Raw genomic sequence first — 22,466 nt, 5'->3', positions numbered from 1 at the left:
TACGTGTTATTTAAAGACGACAGCGTCATGAACGCACCATCACTTGCTGTCGAAGGAAGAGTTACTTGTGCATGAAGTGCATTAAGAATGTTAACAACGGCTTTATTATGGCAACGGTCTGACCCTTGGACCGGTTATTCCTTTTTTCTTACATGATTACCGAAAAGCGATGGTACAGGCAAAAATGAAAATGTTGCAATCAAATGCATGTAAAACGTCTTAAAAACCACACACCTTGGCACCATCAACATACAGGGTCATGTTGTGGCTATTGTAAGTCGCAATCAGGTGAGTCCAGGTATTGGCTCTGTACCGCTGGTGGTTAAGGATAGTGGTCGATTTCAAGGCTCGGTCTGTGCGAAGCGTGAAGTAGAACCGTGCGTCCTTGGTGCCTGCAGAGTCCATTGTGCGAATGCCGACTGACCAGCCCTTCTCACTCAGTGAATGGGAACAGTTGTCGTACACGCCTACGACACGGAGGCAAAAAAAGCACCATATTGTGGAACACGTTTCTGTCGCAGAAAAGAGTAGAACAATATATTGCAAGATCAGGTGAAAGCGATTTTCCAAATGTCTTTTCCTGAGGTCCGCCGCACAAGGAGCGACGCGGCGGAATGCGACTGTACTGACAATCTCGAAAAAGAAATACAGCCGGCGGCTTTCCACCGCACGCCAAGGCGATTGACCCTCGAGCGCATAACCAACTTGCTGCAACAGATCAACCACAACCCCTGCCATTGTTGTCGAGACGCAAACTTTCAACGAGGTACATGTGCCACTGTATTTGTTGTTTTCTTTTTTACCACAAACAACATTGTGCAATTGTCAAGGAAGAAGCCAATTGCTCTGGCCGACGAAGCTATATTATAATAGCTGGAGAGAAATAACGGAGAAAGTTTGGATGTTTGAGAGGCCATTGGCATTCATTGACTGCACGCGTGGATTTCGGTTACAGAGGCCCTTTACGCTTCACGTTGTAGCCACAGGGAAACGCGGGATTATAAATATGGTCAAATATAACGGTAAAACATAATATATACTGGCGAGTGTCGTCGTGAGGATTTGGCAGCAGCCTTTTGGCCCTTGCTTCGTACCTGGAAATGTCAAACGGTATGTTTGGAAAGCTCACGAGATACGTACGGCGTGGCGTTTTCATTGTTGCTTACGTCTGCGACACTGTGACGCTTGTTCACCTGCAATTCAAATTCCGAATCGCAGGAAAAACTAGTGGTCGACGGTCGGCCGCTCATAAAAACCCCGCTGCGGAATTCCACACGCTGCGCGACTGTGCGGTCACATCGCTCTAAGTGCTGTGGGCCTGAAAGAAATGCAATAAAATTACACATTTTCCAAGTGCGTATTTTAGGTTATTGAGCCACGTAGAGTACCTTGGCAGAAAGGCCAGAGAGAATAGACAGAGCCACAGAGACAGGACAGCAAAGTCAAGGGAACAGAGACATTTCAGACAGTCAAAAGCATGGGCCTGCCTGGATGTTTCCATTGCTCTTGCGACAGACAGACACACAGAACGACATCTGCTTCACAGATGTCAAACTGTGGGACAACAAAAGGTCAGGGAACCCCTTTCTCTCTCCATAACCCTGCCTGTGGGTGTGTGTAAAGGTGATCACTGGGAAGAAAATCTTAACTCTTAACACTTCAATGATTGATTAATTCAATTAAGCCTTAGCGCATGGTTAGAAGGTCGTATGTTGTCATTTCTGTTACGTGACGAAAAATCCAAACCTATCGCTCCATACAAATTGCTAAATAAGGGATTAATATGCGTATAATCAATTTTCAAAGTGGTTTGTCGTGTAACGTTCTCGGAATGGATGCCTGAATTCTCATCGATAACAAGGAATAAACAAGCCATAATGCTCATTTTACATTGTGTAAATTCAACCGACGGTCCCGAATCTCAGAAGTGCGCGGAAGAAGCATACGCGGCCACAACAGCCCGTGGCACCTGCCCCTCGTGCACACGCAAGTCACGTGGACGTGACGGGCACGCTGTCACCAACGGCACACCGCCCAAACCGAACCCAACGGAGCGCCTCTCCGTTGGCTTGACTTTAGGACTGCTGGCAGGCAACTCTTTCTCCACCCACATTTCTCTGCCTATCGATGGCCTTGCTTCATCCGGTGATGGAGATGCATCACCGCCACCGTCTTTCTCTAGCTGCAATCACCACAGCACTCTCGTCCATCCTCTCAATACTGGGACTCAAAAATGCAAAATCCTTCGGCGGAATCTCGTGTTTTGTACCTGGCACTGCAACTAGGACACCAGGGGGCAGAGTTGTTGGGGTTTTTTTTTTTTTGTTTTTTTTTTTTTTTGATCTGCTGGCATTTCGCATCGAAAGTTGATGAAAGAGGATCAGACAACCAGAACACCAAATCCGAAAACTGAAAGACATTATTAACGGCGTCTTTCATAAAGTACCCGCATCTAATGAAAAATAACAATACACATTGCGCTGCAAGCTGTATTGTGATGTTCTCTGTTTCAAACATCAACACGTAGAACATAACAGCTAATATCCAATAGAAACTGTATTTTTCTGCGTTTTCGTCGTGTATCAGCAGATTCCTTCTAGCCACAAAAAGAGAGGCAATGAGGGAGAAAAAGTTCAGTAATGGTGTTGGATCTTTGATCAGAGTAAATGTGAGTCGACGGAACAGTTTGAGGTCTCCCTCGCTATCAGGACAGCTAAGGCAGTGCACCAGAGTGCTTTTATTACCCTTAATTTGTGTGATGTACGTGTTACTCTTTCAAATAACCAGCTGGCAGTGGCATTCATCATTCAATAAATCACTGCATATTTATCACACGTAAATCTTTCGGATCCTCAAGCCAATTTTAATCTCGAAAACACAACCTAATTAATACAAAATGCACTTCCTAAGCGATTTTATTGATGGGGACGGAGCTAAACCTATCTGGCCCGAGATAAAATATAATTGCCTCCCCTTTTTAAATCACGAGTTAACTGATTATCTACAGATTTCGGAAAGCTGAGCTCAATTTTACCGGCCACACCCATGTCTGATTGCTACCACATTGGTTTGATCGCAAAATCACATAAAAAGAAGCTGTCCGACAGAGTGAAGCAGGCAACGAGATCTAAAAGGGGAAGCACGTCAGGCCACGATACAAAGACAAATCAAGAAGAAATGAGAAACCAAGTGATTCGAGCCGACCAGTCGCGACAAGGTGACAAAGCCATTTCCGAGGCTTTGGGACTCCAAGCGAGCCACGCTCTCCGGCCGTTATCCATAAATGGAGAGAACGGGAAACCGTGGTGAATGGTCAACCTTCCCGGGAGCGCTCAGCCAACCAAATTGACTCCAAGAGTGCGATTGACGGCTTGTCAAGAAGCTCACCGAAGAACCCAGAAAGCCAGGGTGCACCCTGAACTGGTCGCCGGCCAATCGCAGGGCACACATAGAGACAAACAACCGTTCACACTCGCATTCAGACCTATGGGCAATTTAGAGTCTTCAATTAAGCCACCATGCATGTTTTTGGGGGATGTGGGAGGAAAGCGGAGTACGCGGAGAACATGCCGACTCCACGAACGCGAGGCCAGATTTCGGGAACCGTGAGGCCGATGCGCTGACTCGTCGGCCACCGTGCTGCCGTAAAAATAATAGCATTTGATGAAGAAGCAAAAAAAAAAAAAAAGAACATCGTGCCAACAGTCAGACAGCTGGCACTGTGATGGTCTGGGGTGCTTAGGTATCTCTGGACCTGGATTACTTCTGTGGACCAGAAAATCCGGCTATCCAAATGCGAGCTGACGCAAAGTGTCAGAGCAGACCTCACCGATCAAAAGGTGAGAGGGGACGCGAGTAGGCGTCCGACCGATACCCCGTCCCGCTCCGTGCGTCTCGCTCTCCGTTTGGGCCCTCGGGATCGAGCGCGCCGAGATTAGGCGGCGGGACGATGGCCTGAAACATACCAGCCAGTCCGCCTCGGAATTGTTAAAACGAAGACGCGGCTTTGCGAGTAAGCTTTGTAAGTCATGCGATTTCGGTGATAGAAGTCAACAGTTGAAGGAAAACATGAGGTCATGATGTTGTGTAATGTGTTGTTTCCAGTAGTTTGTAGTTCTGCAAATCACACTGCGTGTCTGAAAGCGGAAAAGGCCTCTAACTTTGGAAAACACAAATATTTGTGCTCAGATCTACACGCACGACCATCGTGAAGCCACCTGCTGTGACCGCAACAGGTTGTTGCTTCTCCAAGAACTTTTCTTCTTCTTTTTTTTCTTTTCTTTTTTTTTTTTTTTAATTTGTTCACAGCATTTCAGCAAACCGCATCACGTGCCATGTTTTCCTTGCATATTTTCATTGGATGTCTGCGGTCAATGTGTGATTGGTTCCCACAGGAACATTATTTTTGGTCTGAGCTCCGAATATTTGTTTACTGTCGGGTTTGAAAAAAAATCCTGGAAGTGGACGAAAGCATCCCCTTTTCCACTCGAAGTCAGCAAAAGGCCCACTTGTCAGAGCTTGTTGTCAAGCAATTATCCTTTCCTCCCCTATCCGATCGGACAACGACAATAGTAAATATTCAAGCTGATGTGGTTTTTTTTTTTTTGTGTGTGTGCCGTATTTCTATTGCTCATCCTTATTTGCGCGGGTCAAGGTCAGCACCGAGTTGCGCCAAGCCAGGGACAAGAGCAGCACGAGGTGTTTGCATACGCCGTGCAATGTGTCCCCCAACTCCAAGGCATTCGCCACAATAAAAAGGAAGACGAGTCTGCCAAGCTAATAGCCGACGGTCTTCGATGTGTTTTTGTGTCATTTGCATCGTTTGCGAGTCTGAATGCCCTGCGGCGCCATCAGTTACCCGCAGGGTATAAAACGCAACACACCGATAAGTTAAGGGAAAGTGCAGAAAGGATGAGTCGACAGGACACGACAGTTGGTTTTGCTCCGATTCCAAATGCATCGGGCGCGCGACCACCGGAGCAAGCGAGCAATGCGACGCGATGATCGATGATGCGCGACCCACCTGCGAGGACTGCAGGGCTGCTCTGCCCGCCCTCCGGATTCACCCATAATTCCAGGCTGAACTTGTCCCTGGGCAGCTCCAGGCCCGCGGACGGCTTCGGGCGAAGCCGCTCCCGGCGCCCGCTCAGATACAGGCTGGTCATCCAAGAAGGGGGCACCTTTGGCACGGGTCCCCCCCACGGAGAATCCGCATCTCCGAGGACGTCCTCGTCGCGTCGAATCTGCGGACTCACTCGGTGCCCACTCGGAGCTGCGCCGGAGTTCCCCTCGTCGCGGGCGCTGCGCTCCAGCCTGGAGCCGCGCGGTGGACCACTTTGGCCGTCTTCTTTTCGCGACAAGGGCCAAGGCTGCGCGTGGAAAGGTCCCTCCTTTCCCGGCTTCGGAGCCCGGTCGCCCCGGTCGCTCCTCGGACCGGCCACCGAATGGCGGCGTCGGGACTGCTGCGCGGGGCTCCGGTGGCCGGAGACCGCGCACGGTTCACCGGCGAGGCGGGACAGTTCGCCGTCGGCGCGCCGGGCCAAGGCGCGCTTGGAGCCGCTCGGCGGCCGCGCGCCGATGGCGAGGACGAGGGCGATCGCGAGCACGCTGACTGGCAACATGTCCGATGGGATATTTGCATAGGAATTAAGAGGCGACGCTAATCTACCGCTTTGCGATTAGAACGACTTCATTGGCGCAAAATACCGAGATTTCACTTGTTGGGGAAACTATCATTGTCATGTACTTGAACCCTCTCGAGCTTCCCGTTAGGGTATATTTTGGTCTTCTGGGCAGCTTCGTCGCTTTCAAATAGGTATCCAAAATATTCCTTCAAATCGAGGTACTTCACTTTGCCCCCCGCCCATTCATGGTTACCAATTCTTTTCTTAATCTCTGATTAGTTTTCGGAAAGATTCCTTACCTATTTCCACGTGTCAGTAGACTACAAGGATCAATTCCAACTTCCATGAAGATGAATTTCATTTCGTGGCTTCCAAATTGACGAATTGTGGGGCTTTTTGTCGTGTTGTTTTCACCTGACCATTGCGGCGCAGTGCGTCCGAGGTCCAAAACGATGTGGCCGCTGTAAGGTGGATGGGAGCAATACAACTTTGTCTCACCCCCACCCCCCCCCCCCCCCCCCACCCACCCCCCGCCCCAAACGCAAAAGTGATGCAAAGTGTCAGAGCAGACCTCAACGATCATCGACGAGAGGTGACGCCAGCATGCGTCCAATCAATCAAGCCCCATCCCGCTCCACGCGTCCGCTCCTCTCGCTTGCGGTGTTTGTCCTTCTGCGAGCGCCTGCTTCAATCCGCGCAGTCAATTTAGGATCTCTCTCTCTCTCTCTCTCTCTCTCTCTCTCTCTCTCTCTCTCTCCACCGCGTCTGCCCTTACATCACTAGTGGGGAAAGTGCGGCCGTCCTACCTTTGCCTCATCATTTTGTTTTACAAGGGAACCCAAAAAAAAAAACCCCAAAATGTGCAATATTTCGGAATGGCGCAGGCCGCGCACGTGCGTCTTCCTTTCGGTGTGCCCGTGTGTTCCCGCCGCAACAGAATTGTGATGGATTTTTCTTTGTTCGCGCTCGTGAGGTTCGGGTCACCTTTCTTTCCTCCTTTTCCTCCCCAACTGCCCCTTCCCCGTCCTTTTTTTCCCGCCCTTCGCTCCCCCTCCCTTTATCTATCTCGCCTTCTCCTTCATTCCCTGGCTCTCCTCGCTGGCGCAAAACAGACAGACGAGACATCTGTCCGGCACATGAAGAAAGTTTTTATAAAACAAATATGCTACCAAACGTCTGTGCTCTTGGGACTGAAAAACACAGAGGAGCGTCAGGTGAGAAGGAGGAATGTCCCCTAATATTCCCTCTTATGTGTTGTTGTGCACTTGCCACATGCCGCAACGTTGACAATCCACTCCGGAGGCGACTGTCGAGCGTGGTGTAAATGGCTCTCAAACTCTTTTTCAAATAATTACTTTCCGCGCATTAAATCGGAATCAGAATCATTTTTATTTTGCCAAGTATGTCCAAAAAAAAAAAAACAACAACACGCGAGGAATTCGGTCTCGGCGAGTTGGGAGCCGCTCGAGTACGACAACAGACAAGTCGAATATGAAATAGAAATCTTAAGTTTCTGTCTCCAGTTGTTTACACTGCACAACCTGACCATTATAGAACAGATGTAGCTCTTACACACCTCCCGAAATGTTGCCCCTATTTACCCTCACACCCGACAACTTTTGTCAGGCTCAATTTAGCCAGGGATGGAAATGGAAGAGGGGGAGACGGGGGCTGTGGGGGAGGGGGGGGGGGGGCTGAAAGCTATGGCGGAGGCCCCCAAAGGGGCAAAAAACAGAGTGGGAGGTAGGAATTCCACAATCCCAGTTTGCCTGTCTGAGGGATCTGCCAGCTCAACAGTCACTCTTTTTCTACGGTAGACGTTCTTTGAAATCCAGCTGCAACGATGTTAGGGGGGGGGGGAGAAAAGAAGGGGAAGGATTTAGAGAAAGAAACAAAAACATTAGGGGGGAAAAGAGGATGATGGGGAAGATACAGAAGAGGAAGAGAGCGATAAAAGGCCGCACAGTATGTGTAAGAGGGTCTGAATGCTTCACCGGGGCCTCACCCCCCCCCCCACTGGAAGAGGACCTCAAGAGATTAGCCTTCAACTGAGCTCGTCCATCCTGACCCCAATGACCCCAGGGCCCAAACTTGTCTTCTTCTCGCTCCTTTTTGGGAGGCCAGCGAACGAATGTTTCGGGAAGCGCCCACTTATTTTCTTTCCGCCGTACGGGTACGGCTGACTCTCGCGCTGAAACCAGCGGCAATTTCAACCTCGCGTATTTCCCCTGAACACACATGCGACCTAGCTCCTTATTAAAAGGAGGTGGGGCCCTAAAAGAGACCATCTAGGCTTGCATGCGGGACAAATGAGGTGCGGTAGGAGGAAGAAAAGGAGAGAAACAAAGAGGGCAAGTTGTAGAAAGAAGAGAGAAGGGAATCAATTTCTCCACGGAATTCTTCCAAGCTCATGATGAGGAAAAACCCATATGGTATCCGTGTTACAAACCTGATTATATATAGTTTTTGATTTGAATGTATTCTCTATTTTCTGTTGAATCAGTGACATGGTTATACAGAAAGTCTGCAATTGACCAAAATCTGAGGGAGCGAAAACAAAATATTCATGTCAGCACGCAGACTTTCCATACTTTTGAGTCACACAGTAAACATGACGGTTGAGCGATCTCTCAGAAACTTCGAAGTCCCTCTCAGGGGATTCGCTCCTTGGTGTATCCAGTAATTTTCCTCTTTGCTCCAAACTTTATTTCACATTCTAATCGTGCCCTATAATGGTACACGTGGATTTCTTCCACCAACAAAAACATGGGAAAATCTATGTTGCGCATCCCGACATGGACCCCGGACACCGGTTACACGGAGGTAAAAAGGGAAAAGGAGCAGGGTGGATAAACTGTGAGTATGAATACAATAATGCTGCTTGCGTTTTATTTGCCAAGCTGCACGCAGGCTGATGTTCGATTGACAGCCTGCACTTTGTGGATGTGACCGACTGGCTTGCCGGTTATATTCAGGAAAAATTCTAATTTGGGGAGGGGGACCGGTAAAATACAAGAGGAAATGTTGTTCCCGTGGTGGATTCAAAGGACTTTCGCTTTCCATTTTTTGATTTGGTTTTCCAGACCAGTGATTCCCAACCCGTGTGGTGTGCTTTGGCATATTAGTGTGCCGTGGGAAATTATCCAGTTTCACTTAATTGGCCTAAAAACGGATTTATTTGCTCCAAGTAATGAATCTTTGTTTATCTATCTATCCCAGCGACATATAGTGACTTGAGGGTTAGGGTCAATGAAATGCTCTTCACTTGATAGCAGAAGGCACATCATTTCCCCTGTGTATCCACTTTTTCTTCTGTTTTTGTTTGGTGGTGTGCTGATGATATTTTTCTCATGTAAAATATGTGCCTTGGCTCAATAAAGGTTGTTCTAGACAAATAGTGCAACACGTTTTGATCCCTATATTCTGCTGTTTCAGGGGGATTCAATATTAACATATACGGTACGTACAATACATCCAAACTCCGGGAAATATGTTATTTATTGATATAATATTTCCCTAACCTGACATTTTGAGGAGTGTAGTTGCTCTATTCTATGGATAGACCGATTATCGGCAGGATTATCGATTACCGGTTGTCTTATTGGTTCCGATATTTGGCATTTTGACGCATATCGGCATCAGACACTTTATTTATTTATTTATTTTTTTAATCCAATGGCCGATAAGATATCAATTTAAAACTGGCTAAACTTGAGGAAACTATTTATTGATAACTTCATAAGAGAGGCTGCTGACATTAGGAACTCCCTAAAACGTTTGTTTTTGCTTGAACTCAAAACAAAGATAGATGCAATATTAATATTTCAGTTATATTGAAAATTTGGAAAACTTTATTCACTGTAAAAACTTTAGGGAGTTATTTATTTGTTCAAGTTTTCATAAAAATGTCTAAGACAATGCTGCTGAGCCTGGCACTCCCTGCACTGTTTGTTAGAATTTTAAAACAAATATGTCTATTGTCTACAATGGGAAAAAAAATCAAATAAAATAACATTTCAAATCGGAAAAGATGTTGAGTAAATATAGGCTTAAGGGCTTTTCAATGAAGTTAGGCATCGGAAAAAGTTTGATGCCAATATTTTCCATTTTACTGCAAATTAATATCAGCTCCAAATAACGGTTACCGGCCTCGTTGACTACTTACATTCGGTTATCAACCCTGAAAAAAACAATACTGCTATAGATATACTCTATTCTCTAAAATTAGACATTTATCAGAAAAAGTAGGTTAGTTGTGACAGTGACCTAAAAATAGAGAATGCAAAAAAAATAAAAAAAAATCGAATAAATGCACTTCACAGCTCACTGCTCCACTGAGAAGTACAGGTAACTGTAAACCAATAATAGCTTTATGTTGTCATTTATATCTTGTAATATATATAATATTTTCAGTTTCAATTTAACTCCCCTGCCAATATTATATGATAGAAATCACGAAAAGTATGTATTATTACAACTACTAATAATTGGAGGATGAGTGTTTTAATGTAAATACCATTAGTATTATTAGAGCCGAGTAGCATATTGTAACAAGCGGCAAGATCGAAGTAAATAGTACAGCACTAAGGTTATGGAGAACTTACTACTCCTAACCACTGGAGGGTGGTGTGTATACAAAGCAAGGCGGACACTGCGTACCTAAGCAATCAAGGAAACTTTACATAGCCCTCCTGTAGCTAAAAGTGGCTAGCCGGCTAATCGCCCGCACAGCGCAGAAGGTTGTTGTTGTTTGGGGGTTTTTTCTGTATCAATGCTCAGGTATTTGCTTTGCTATTATAATAGTTTTCGACTCGGTCTCTAGTGACGAGCCAAGCGAAGCAAACGCCAGCAAGTCAGTTTGAATCCGCTCGACGACGTACTCGCCTTGCCGGGATGTTAGCATATAAACCAACCAAGTAGCCCCGCCGTAGCGTCCGGATGATTTGAACAGTACCACGGGCTAATTTTGGGGAGTCGGTCGTGGGGATTTGCATGATGTCAAACAAGCGGTCCCCGCAAATCGCTGGCGGTGCGAGCTCTGTGCCCAGCACAAGTAGCAGCACTAGTAGCAGCAGTGCTACAGGAGGCGCAGCGGTCAACCCCAGCGGTGGAAGCAACGGCGTCACGAGCAATGGCAACAACTCTGGAACTGTTGTGCCCTCCCGGACACTGGCAGTCGCAGGTGACAGCGGCTTGTCGGTGCCTAATTTGGTGGCCGTGTCGTCGTCCCGAGGTGGGTTCGCCTCTCTGAGTAGACCGGCCGCATCCTCCGGCAGCCAGGAAGAGGTCCCTCCACCAAGCACCTCTTTACAATGGCCTGTTGAACTCGTATGAAGATAAAAGCAACGATTTTGTCTGGTTAGTGTCTGCCAATTGGACTCTTTGAGTTAGCGTGCGTGACACAATATAATGAAATCTGCATCAAAATCCTGCCAATTTCTATCATCTGCACTGTATCATAATGTAATGTTTTTGTTCTATTTTGGTTACAGAACAACTACTGTACTAATGTCTTTCTGTTCATTCAAGATCGGGCGAGATAAGTTTTGAGACAGTCTAAAACGCTTAACGTAAAAAAGCTTAAATGTATGAAAACTGATCAATCATCACTCAAATTTATGTGGACATCTCTACTCATGCTCACTTCCACTTATGAAAAAATATTAAAACGATAACCCGAGTATTACAATTGCTGTCCTTTAAGCCTTTTCCTATCGGCGCTCACTATAGAGAAAAAGCTTAACATATAGCAAGTAAAAACCTAAATGCATCTGTAATACTGGAGTTTTTATTTTGATATTTTCTCTGGGTACTCTAATTTCCTCCCAGATCCCCAAAACATGCACGGTAGGTTAGTTGAAGACTCCCAATTGTCCGTAGGCATTCACATGCAAATGGTTGCTTATATGTGCGCTGCGATTGGCTGGCAACCAGTGCAGGGTGTACCCCGCCTCCTGCCCGCAGTTAGCTGCGATAGGCTCCAGCATACCCACGACCCTATTGAGGATACGTGGTGTAGAAAATGGATGGATGAATGGATTTTCAGAGGATGATGTGTCCATCAGTCGAGATGTGCACACAAGTTTTAGTGTTGACTGACTGCAGTTTTTGGACGTTAAGCTTTTTTTTATCTAAAGCATTTTAGCCTGTCTCTTAAGTTTTCTGCTTCGTTCCTCTATTGGATCTCATTACATTCTGCAGGTGTGACTAACGGAATGTACTGTAAAGGTGATGTCTGTACAGCACACCAGGTGCAATATAATATGGTCTGCATGTAAACTCTGTCAATGTAATTTATCTGTTTTATGTTATACTGCACAAAAAAACGTATGCGTTATAGTATACCATTTTGGTTGAAGTCAGCAGGTGTGTAAAACTACTGCACTGCATCATAAGGTCAGGCTTTTTAAATATTTTGGCTCCTGTAATACCAATACATCTGTTCATAGTTAGGCATTATCTTTGCACAGGTGCTTTCATACAGCGCATTACATCTTACAGTTGTGCCTCATGAAATGTTCTGTGAAGGCAACCTATTTGTATAGATTCAGCATGCACATAACACTTTTGTGCTTACTTCTAGCCCCATTTGCTTCGAAATGATAGAAGAGGCACACATGACCAAGTGTGGGCACAGTTTTTGGTAAGTGAATTTGACCTATTTCTAAGATGGCGGGGGGGTTGTGCCAGGTGACTGATGTTGATTGGCCGCACTCGTTTGTATATGGCACTTCAGGGCAGAATGACTGAGCGTTTTCTATGAATTTAGCTAAAATGAAGAAATCTCAAGAGAAAACAAATGTTTCCTTTATCTGACTTTCCCAAAACCCTCCCCTGTTTGGGTGCATTAACAACGTCCGCCCCCGGCAGCGTTAACCTGCAGGGCGCCGGTGGAAATGGTTCGAAGACGAAGGAGATGTGGAAAGCGGGTTATTGGCCAGAAAGACGAGAGGAAAGCACAGACCCTAGAATTGAATGTGGGGACATTGAATGTTGGGACTATGACAGGAAAATCTTGGGAATTGGTTGACATGATGATTAGGAGAAAGGTTGATGTATTGTGTGTCCAGGAGACCAGATGGAAAGGCAGTAAGGCTAGAAGTTGAAGGAACCTGTGTTTTAAAATCTCCTAACTTCCGTGGTTCCAAGCGTGTTCGTTTTCGTGAAAGAACGTCGTTCACAACAATGTATAAAAAAGCAACCAATTTATTCCTGACAGAGGAGTCTATACATTTTGCAGAGCTCTGGGTTCGTAACTACCCTAACTTATTCTTAGCAGATACAGTAGTAGAACAAAAACTATCTGACTCTCCCCCAGACTTATACAATGTTTCAAACAGGCCGGTGTGGAATCGCTGTCGTCCGATTGGTCCGTAATCTGACGTCATCGTTGTTCGGCCAAATGATGACTATTTGATCTGGGTCCAGACGTCGCCTGCCGATGTCTCCTGCATTCAATGTTTATAGTGGCTCCCCGCAGTTCCTTTCTTCTTTGCCATCTGTCTCCAAATACCCCCTGATGGGGGCCACATACCCCCCGCTGGGGGCCTTCCTGCAGTATACTCCTATACTCCAATACACATTCTCTTCCAAACTAGTTAGAATTACATATTAGAATATAAAGTATTCTATATTCCCTTCAATCCCCCAAGTTGATCTTCTGATAATCAGAAGATCAACAACCCCTATACCTACTAACTATTTCACTACAATACTCATTATTCTATTCTAAGCACATCAAAACTAAACAATTCAGAGGATATACCGGTATCGTTCAATGGAGCGAGCGATTCCATGGCCACCCTGTTCTCATCCAGGCACAGCAGCTGATATTGGCCGTAGGGGTCCTTACCCACAAAGGTCTTGAGGACAATTCTGAGAACCAGGTTCCTGAGACAAGGGATAATACAACATCCACAAATAGCAAGCACAGCCATGACAATTATGGTTGTTGTTGCCAACGTCAGTATGAGACCTCTCCATTTACCAAACATCCTATTAAGCAGGCTGTAGAAGGGGTTGACCTCCACTCCAGACATGGCTTGCAAACCTTTCATGGCTCTGGTGATCTTTCCGTTCGGCGCCGTGTTATTGGGGATAATTGTACAGCAATGTCCTTTAATTCGAGAGCAAGCACCCCCTTATTCCGCTAACATACTATCCAGGACCCACCTATTTTGGAATGCCATGAGAGATGTAGCTAATAGTTGCTCATGGATGCCCTCCGCTAGTTGGGAGGTGAAATTCACCAATCTTTGAATTTGGTAATGGTGGTAATTTATGAAATCAACATTTTTATTCGGAGTCACCCATATAAAAATACTCTCAAGTCCTGCGGAAATTTGGCAGCGAGCTTTATACTCATCCGGGACACCTCTGGGAATTCCAAATGGCATCCAGGTAGGTGGGGTCTTCACCTTCTTCCCAAGCATTTCCGCCCACATTAAAGCCACTGACCATACGGCGGAAACGGTTCAAGCTGCCCCACACCAGTCACGCTCCCATGTGAAATCCGCCATTTGAGTGAGTTCCTGCTCAGAGAGGGGCTTAATCACTGTGGGAGCTATCATAGAGACCAACGCACAAGTGCCTGTCCATTCCCCGGGTAGGAAGTCCCACAACAAACCCCCTCCACACATCCACCACAAATCAGACCTCATCTTACTTAATCGGGCCGCATCATAATATTCAATGAAAGGCGTGAAATTACAAAACTGTGGATCTAGGTGGCCCATTGATCGGGAAAGTTTGTTATTTGGGCCCAAAGTTACCTTACTCTTATTTTGTGTGATACAGGGAAGGGAAGGGACCATATTGACATCATAGAGGGGAGCACCTTTCACCTTCGTCAGAGGATAAACCTGATCCCAGTGCTGGCACTCACCCTCCAGGTTGTCATTAGTCATCAGCTGGTAGGCACAGGTCAATTTGAACTTAGTTGCAGCAGTATAATTCTCCTGGACCACAGGGTTTACAATCCAATTGAGGTTATACATCGTAGCACAATCAAGACAGTCTTTTTGATAGATTTTGACTGCGTCCCTACCTTCCATAGTAATTTCCTTAAACCAATAATTACCTAGATTATTTCATTATTCAGGTCATATCTCGTAACTTTGGAGGTTCGAAAAACCACTGGATCTGCATTTTGTTTTTTATACTGGTACTTTCGCAAATTTTCTCATTATCGGACAAGATGAACTTTGTGTCGGACGTAGCCAATTAATAATAATCTGTCCTAGGGGATCGGCCCCCGAGACATCTATACCCAAGGTCAACAGTACGGGATGTCTGTCCCCCGGGGTAACTGAGTGCATACTACCCCTTTCCAATTTGATCCTGTCCTTCCACCGCCAATTTCTATTCTTCGTCGGCTCCCAGTATCCCGGTTTCGAGTGGGTAATCACCTGCTTGCAACTGTAACACAAATCCACCTGCTGGTTCGCTTTGAACCTAAGGTTCACCGGATACCGGCCAGCTCCTGCATGTCCTGTACTCAAAGCGCACAAGTAAATATCGTATCCCGCCGGGTCGCCCCAGCGTGCACAATTTACCACCTTACACAATTCAAATTGGTATACCGTCTTTTCCCCCAATGTGTAATTCTAGGGCCCCTGTTGGCTTCACGGCCCTCTTTGTTACTCGTTCTCCTTGTATTGAAGGCATTCCAAAATAGATTCCTGTAACTATAATCAGGGAGATCACCAGAGTCATTATTATAACCTTTGACCAGACATACAGGATGTACATATTTCCCCCTATGTTAAATGACTAATTTAACACCAAAACACAGTATCCACACACAACCCCATACACAAATCAGCAGGTCGTCTCCTTCCGTCGGAGAGGCCCCTGACCAGACCTGCAAACATTAAATTAATCACTACTCTGCAAACGATACCCGTGCCAATTGACTACATAATTCCTGTATACATACTCCAGAGAAGGGACAAGTCGGCAATTGTCACCCCAACATTGATATTATTCCCCAACCAATTGTTAATTTGTCTCACAAAAGTGTAAATGTCATTAAACCAAGAATCACATAAAATCAGCGTTAAGTCAGCACACCAACATCCTGCAATACAACAATAACACTATCAAGCTCCATCCTCCTGGCCGTCCTGTAAAATAATGTTATATCAACAAATCAGTCATTCAACAGTCTGTAGACCGTATTCTCTAGTCAGTCACACGGTCCTTGGTAACTAAAGGTCTATAGTCTCTTTCACGTGATCACATCCTTCACTACTCCTGTCAGCCAGCTCAGTAGTGCTCCATTTCTGCTTTTAATTAAGACGACACAAACACAAAACATAAACAATTAACATGACATGACAAGCGAGACTTCACAGACAATAACATTAACCTGGACCCAGGAGTGAATGTCCTCTCACATACACCACACAGACAAAGCTGAACACAGCACACTTATTGGTTGAACCATAACACCTAAACCACTACAGACCAGGCTTCTATCCATATCATTAATTAAACGATCCTATTGTAAATCTCCTTGGCCTTTGCAATACCATAGACTCGTAAAACTCACACACGCCTGTCATAAAGCTGCCCCCATCCCCCAGCTGAGGACGCCTGTGTCCTGTCATAAACCATTTGGTGCACCCTCACTTCAAGTGCTCTTTTAAGCACTCATCCATTTTCTGAGCCGCTTCTCCTCACTAGGGTCGCGGGCGTGCTGGAGCCTATCCCAGCTGTCATCGGGCAGGAGGCGGGGTACACCCTGAACTGGTTGCTAGCCAATAGGGCACCTACAAACAAACAACCATTCGCACTCACATTCACACTTACGTGCAATTTAGAGTCTCCAATTAATCTACCATGAATGTTATTGGGATGTGGGAGGAAACCGGAGAAAAGCCACGCAGGCACTGGGAGAACATGCAAACTCCACACAGGCGGGGCCGCTGATTGAACCTCAGTCCTCAGAACTGTGAGGCTGACCCTCGTACACCGTGCCACCACTCTCTAAGCAATATATCAAATCCCATTCACCAGCTCAGATAGCAACTTGGACGTCATTTATTCAAACTCCGAAGAGTTTTCATACACCAAAAACCTCCCGTACTGTTTTCAGGCTTTTATCCCAGGCACGCAGAGCCGCTCTGGTCCGCTCTGCTGACCCGGGAAAAGAAAGTCACGATGCTACTCTGGCTTGATCCCATCCGCCGGGTACACGCCTGAATTTATCTATTATTTAATTTATCTTCCAGAATATCATATGCATACCTATTTATACATACAATATGTATGCCTTATTTATTTAGTTAATAAATATAATGGGTACCCTTTGAAGCACTTTATAACTTTTTACATATATAGTCATATAATTTCATTCATCAAAGTTCTAAGGTTTACTTTATATTGTGTACACAATTTATAAAACGTATCGCACCGAATATTTATACCATTCACCCTTAGTCCACGTTTTTTTTTTTACAATAGAGGCCTGCGCAGGACATGTTTGGGACAAGTAGAATCACTTGTCCGATCTGATGACTAGTGGAAACTCATACGTCGAAATATAATGGTTAACCAGCGCTTTGTCGACAGACGGCACGTTTTCTTTTGCACAAGGATAGCCTTTGGGCCATCCGGAAAAAGTGCCGACAATTATTAATAAGTACCTTATGCTTTGGACTGGGACCACCATTGTCGGTTCGGTCCATTACCACCACATAAATTCGGGCCTTGGCCCATCTCAGTGTGTCAATTCCCTCTTCGTTGTAGGGCAAACACTGAAATCTTGACATATATCACAAAAAAACACAAAAATCTTTTACCTTACACAGAAGATCAGGGTGCCACCAAAAGCGCAGCTTGTTCAGCATTGACACATAACTTTCCTGTAGGTAACATCAGTCTCCTAGGTTCTCCTTGTCATCATACAAACCACAGCTTCTCCTTGTCATCATACTCAGCACCTGTCTCTTGCCACTTACGCTTGTCTTCCTTTGGCGCCTCCTCCTTCATCATCCTTTCGATAGCCTGCTATTTCTTTTGCCGCCGCATCTGCAGCGCCATTCCCCCGGGCTACCAGAGTGCCCGCTTTCGCCTGTCCTGGACACTTGACCACAGCCACCTCCACCGGCCTATCAATAGCCTCACTCAGTCGTTGAATCAGCTCTGCGTGGGAAACTGGGTCACCAGTGGTCGTAACAAAACCCTGTCGCCTCCATGCAGCCAGATCAACAAACAAACATCCTACCACATACGCCGAATCAGAATAAATTGTAACACACTGACCTTCAGATAACTCTAGTGCCCTGCACATGGCCAGCAGTTCCGCAGCTTGAGCGGAGGGTTTCATAACATCATTTATGGACCAAAGCGTTGGGATTTCAGAATTTGGGTTTCAGTGATATCTTCTATGGCCTCTTGCTTACAAAGATACTACGGCACGTTAACAAAAGCAGTTGGGTTTACCTCGAATGTTACCGGAGTCACGGATGTACACAGACCCGTCGGACCACAGTGAGTCCGGCAGCGAGCTCCACAGCTGTGCGGCGTCCTCATGGTCCGAGAGTTCTCTGCCATGGAATCGCGCTAACGTCACATGCTCCAACACCCCTCCGTCCACCATGGTACCTTGAATGCAAAAACATTCAGGACTAGGAGAGTACAACACATTGGGTATTTGATCTTGTTGCCAATCATTTGCCAAATGGCATTTTCTCACCATGGGTCCCAGTTCTCTGGCTTTATGACCTAATGCTAGTGCAAGTGATGTGTGGAAAAGATGTCAAGTTTATCATAAACCACTCACTCTGCTCTGGTGCCAAGGTGGACGCAGCCACCACACCGTGTTTCCCTATGTAAATTCCTGTACTATTGAGCCTCCAATTTCCTTCCTGTATCGACTCAAAAGCTTCCCTATAAACAAAATCGTCATTTTTATCATAAGACCGTGTGAGATGGAGTGGGTCACTTGGAGGACGATAGGGGGCAAGAGAGTCGATTCAGGGCTTCCACCGCAGGAAGGCCGAGTAAACTCCGCCTCCCTCCTTTGTTTCAGGTTTTAGTCGGGCGCAATATATGTCAGCAGTTGCTTCCGGAAGTTCATGTTGTATCATGTTCCATCCGGAGGACAACTTCTGTCCACAGTTCATCATGGTCCCATCGGGGAACCGTATCGTCAGTCCATCCGGGCTACAAAGGATGGTAGCCCTGGTCTTGATAAGCAGATCTCTGCCCATCAGGTTCACTGGAGCCCTTTTTTCATGAGGACAAACTGATGTTCATGTGTCTGTCCAGCAATTTCAGTCTTTAATGGTGTCGTAATCGGCAGACTCATGGGCACCCCTGCACAGCTCATTCAGGTGGTTGTCTTCCCTTAACGGGTTCAGAGGCTCCGTCTTTCCTCCGTCCCCTGGCTCCAGGCTCATTGGGCATTCAGACCAGTCCTCATCGCAGTAGTACCGGCGAGATGGCTCTTGTTGCTGTGGAGCCTGCTGCGGACGCTGTTGCCGGGCCGCGCCCAACTCTCCCTCGTGAAGCTTTGTAGCCTCCTCTTTGAGGTGTGGCCTCTCCGGGTTCCACTCAATTGAAGCACGCTTGGTCCGTTGGAGGTCGGCAAGGGCTTCCCCTGCCCCCTTTGGTGAATCCCCTGTCACGACTTTCGCCTCGTCTCCTCGTGGACCCCTGCGCCATCCACATCTGTTTCTCTGCTTCCATTTTTCCTTCTTGTTTGTTGTCAGTGGCCAATTTACGGGCTTGGCCTAATTGCAACTTCAAAAGTTGTTCCTGCATATCTTTTACCTCGTCTGATGATTTGTGTTGTCTGTCGACAAAAAGTTTCAAATGGTGTGTGACACATGACGATTAAAATAACTATCTTCCCCTTCCATAAGGTCAGGATCTTTAATAAGTTCAGTCCTAACTTCCACCGGCAAGGTGTCAAGTAAAGCTATTCAATAAATAACATTTGCCTCCCTTAAACGGGAGGGATGTGACCCGGTCTCATCTGTCCAAATAGTTATACAATTTTCGAAGTGAGAACTGGGATCCATGAGAGGTTTGACGTCCAGAAGCTTCGGCACCGTTGGGGAAGAGGACGGGAACATGTCGCGGATGACTGCAAACACTATAGGAGCAAAAGGGGCAAATAAAATTTCAGGTTCGACATTATTCAGACCCGACCGTGTCAAAATATCATCCGATTGGTGAACCGAAATGCAACAGGCGCGTATCAGTCTCACTATGTCACCACACGCCAGTCTCATGTCGTCCGTCAAACGTTTCAGCCCCTGGATCCAAATTACACCAACAGCAGCCCGTCCGGGAAGCCGCTTCTGTAAAAACTCAACATTTTTTAAAGACAATTTGTATATTTACCCACCTCTTTGAATGCGGTGGGAAAGGTCCGTAAATTGTATTTAGCGGGGGAATTTGTCGCTCTTTTTTTTTTCTGAACAGCTGTAACAGCTGCCATGGCAGGGCACACCAGACAAATCTCATAAGTTTTCTTCTCAATTTTTCACTCTTCTTTTTTCTTATTCAACCTTCAATTCTCTCTCCACCCTGCAGCATCCAACTTTTCCTTCATCTTTTTCCTTTCAGAATAACCTCTCTGTTACGTGAAACAACTTGCATTCCTTTTTCTTTTCCACACACTTCTTAATCCTGTTGGTTTCTTGTTCTGCCTTTCTCTTTCAATCCACAAATCCGACACATATCACATTCATTACCTCGACACTCGACTGTCCAATTCACAACCCCGAGTTTTGGTGGCACACTCATCTTATTCTAAATCGGTTTTTGGGGGTCCCAAAATCCCCAACGTCTACCGAAACGTTACAATTTGAAACCGCGTCCGATTTCAAGTCAGTCTACGACGGGACAAGTAGGTACCTTGTTACCCTACTTCCAGGATTTTCTCTGATCCTGGTCTGTCAGGTCCCTTGTTACCCTGACGTCAGGTCCTCCGTTACCCTGACTTTAATTATGCAATTTTAACAACACAACGTCTTATTAACTATAGACAACAAAACAACTGTACCACAAGTCTCCCAAATTTCGTAATTTCCAATGCGCAGAATTCGTGATCTAATCAAACAGGCTTCTGCTCACCTTTTTTATTTCGGTGCACCGGGGAGATTTGCAGTCCAACTGAATTCCTGTCCGCTCCTCTGTCTTTTTATCTATTGTTCCTTCAGGATCACGTCGGGGTCACCATTTGAAGGAACCTGTGTTTTAAAATCTCCTAACTTCCGTGGTTCCAAGCGTGTTCGTTTTCGTGAAAGAACGTCGTTCACAACAATGTATAAAAAAGCAACCAATTTATTCCTGACAGAGGAGTCTATACATTTTGCAGAGCTCTGGGTTCGTAACTACCCTAACTTATTCTTAGCAGATACAGTAGTAGAACAAAAACTATCTGACTCTCCCCCAGACTTATACAATGTTTCAAACAGGCCGGTGTGGAATCGCTGTCGTCCGATTGGTCCGTAATCTGACGTCATCGTTGTTCGGCCAAATGATGACTATTTGATCTGGGTCCAGACGTCGCCTGCCGATGTCTCCTGCATTCAATGTTTATAGTGGCTCCCCGCAGTTCCTTTCTTCTTTGCCATCTGTCTCCAAATACCCCCTGATGGGGGCCACATACCCCCCGCTGGGGGCCTTCCTGCAGTATACTCCTATACTCCAATACACATTCTCTTCCAAACTAGTTAGAATTACATATTAGAATATAAAGTATTTTATATTCCCTTCAAAGTTTTGGGGCAGGTTTTGAATTATTTTACCATCGGTGTAGATGAGTAGTGGTTATTTTAAAAGAAGTTAGCTAAGAATGTCTTGGAAGTGAAAAGAGTATCAGGTTGAGTGATGAGGCTGAAGCTTGGAATTGAGTGTGTTATGTATAATGTGATTAGCAGCTATGGCCCACTGGTAGGATGTAACCGTGAGGTGAAAGAGAAATTCTGGAAGGAGCTAGATGAAGTAGTTCTGATTATCCCAGACAGAGAGAGAGTCCTGATTGGTGCAGATTGTAATGGACATGTTGGTGAAGGAAACAGGTGTGATGAAGAAGTGATGGGTAAGTACGGCATCCAGGAAAGGAACTTGGAGGGACAGATGGTGTTAGACTTTGCAAAAAGGATGGAAATGGCTGTAGTGAACACTTTCTTCCGGAAGAGGCAGGAACATAGGGTGACCTACAAGAGCGGAGGTAGAAGCACGCAGGTGGATTACATCTTGTGCAGACGATGTTATCTGAAGGAGGTTGCTGACTGTAAGGTAGTGGTAGGGGAGAGTGTGGCTAGACAGCATAGGATGGTGGTGTGTAAGATGACTCTGGTGGTGGGGAGGAGCTTCCAGAAGACTGGAACACTACAGGCATGGTGATTAGAGAGACAGTCAGGAGAGTACTTGGTGTATCTTCTGGCAGGAAAGGAGAGAAGGAGACTTGGTGGTGGAGCCTCACAGTACAGGAAATCATACAAGAGGTTAGTTAAGAAGAAGTGGGACACTTGAGAGGACTGAGGAGAGGGGAAAGGAATACATGGAGATGCTACGTAGGGTTAAGGTCAAGGTGGCAAAGGCCAAATGAGGCATATGATGACATGTATGCCAGGTTGGACACGAAAGAAGGAGAACGGTATCTATGCAGGTTGGCCAGACAGAGGGATAGAGATGGGAAGGATGTGCAGCAGGTTAGGGTGATTAAGGATGGAGGTGGAAATGTGTTGACTACTACATTTTCCTCATTCATCAACTCCGAAAAGAATACTTTTCGGAGTTGATGAATGAGGAAAATGAGAGCGAAGGAAGAGGCAAGTGTGATGGACCAGGAAGTGGCAATGATTAGTATGGGGGAAG

At 46.0% G+C, this 22,466-nt stretch overlaps 2 protein-coding genes across 2 annotated transcripts in view; one reads left to right on the top strand and one right to left on the bottom strand.

Annotated features, from left to right (window-relative positions):
* Positions 1 to 6,118, bottom strand: part of pappa2 (pappalysin 2) — a 64,239-nt gene extending 58,121 nt beyond the window's left edge. The window contains 2 exon segments of the mRNA XM_061694504.1: positions 235 to 467; positions 5,024 to 6,118. Coding sequence (XP_061550488.1) covers positions 235 to 467; positions 5,024 to 5,621 — 831 coding nt within the window. The 5' untranslated portion in view covers positions 5,622 to 6,118.
* A 4,149-nt stretch (positions 6,119 to 10,267) lies between these two features.
* The window catches only part of cop1 (COP1 E3 ubiquitin ligase), a 52,627-nt gene continuing 40,428 nt past the window's right edge, over positions 10,268 to 22,466 (top strand). Inside the window, 3 exon segments of the mRNA XM_061694370.1 lie at positions 10,268 to 10,900; positions 10,902 to 10,982; positions 12,208 to 12,267. Coding sequence (XP_061550354.1) covers positions 10,617 to 10,900; positions 10,902 to 10,982; positions 12,208 to 12,267 — 425 coding nt within the window. The 5' untranslated portion in view covers positions 10,268 to 10,616.

The sequence above is a fragment of the Phycodurus eques genome, chromosome 13, assembly GCF_024500275.1.
Source record: "Phycodurus eques isolate BA_2022a chromosome 13, UOR_Pequ_1.1, whole genome shotgun sequence".
Lineage (NCBI taxonomy): Eukaryota > Metazoa > Chordata > Actinopteri > Syngnathiformes > Syngnathidae > Phycodurus > Phycodurus eques.
Note: the sequence above shows the minus strand (reverse complement) of the source record. Positions and strands in the feature narration are given on the sequence as shown.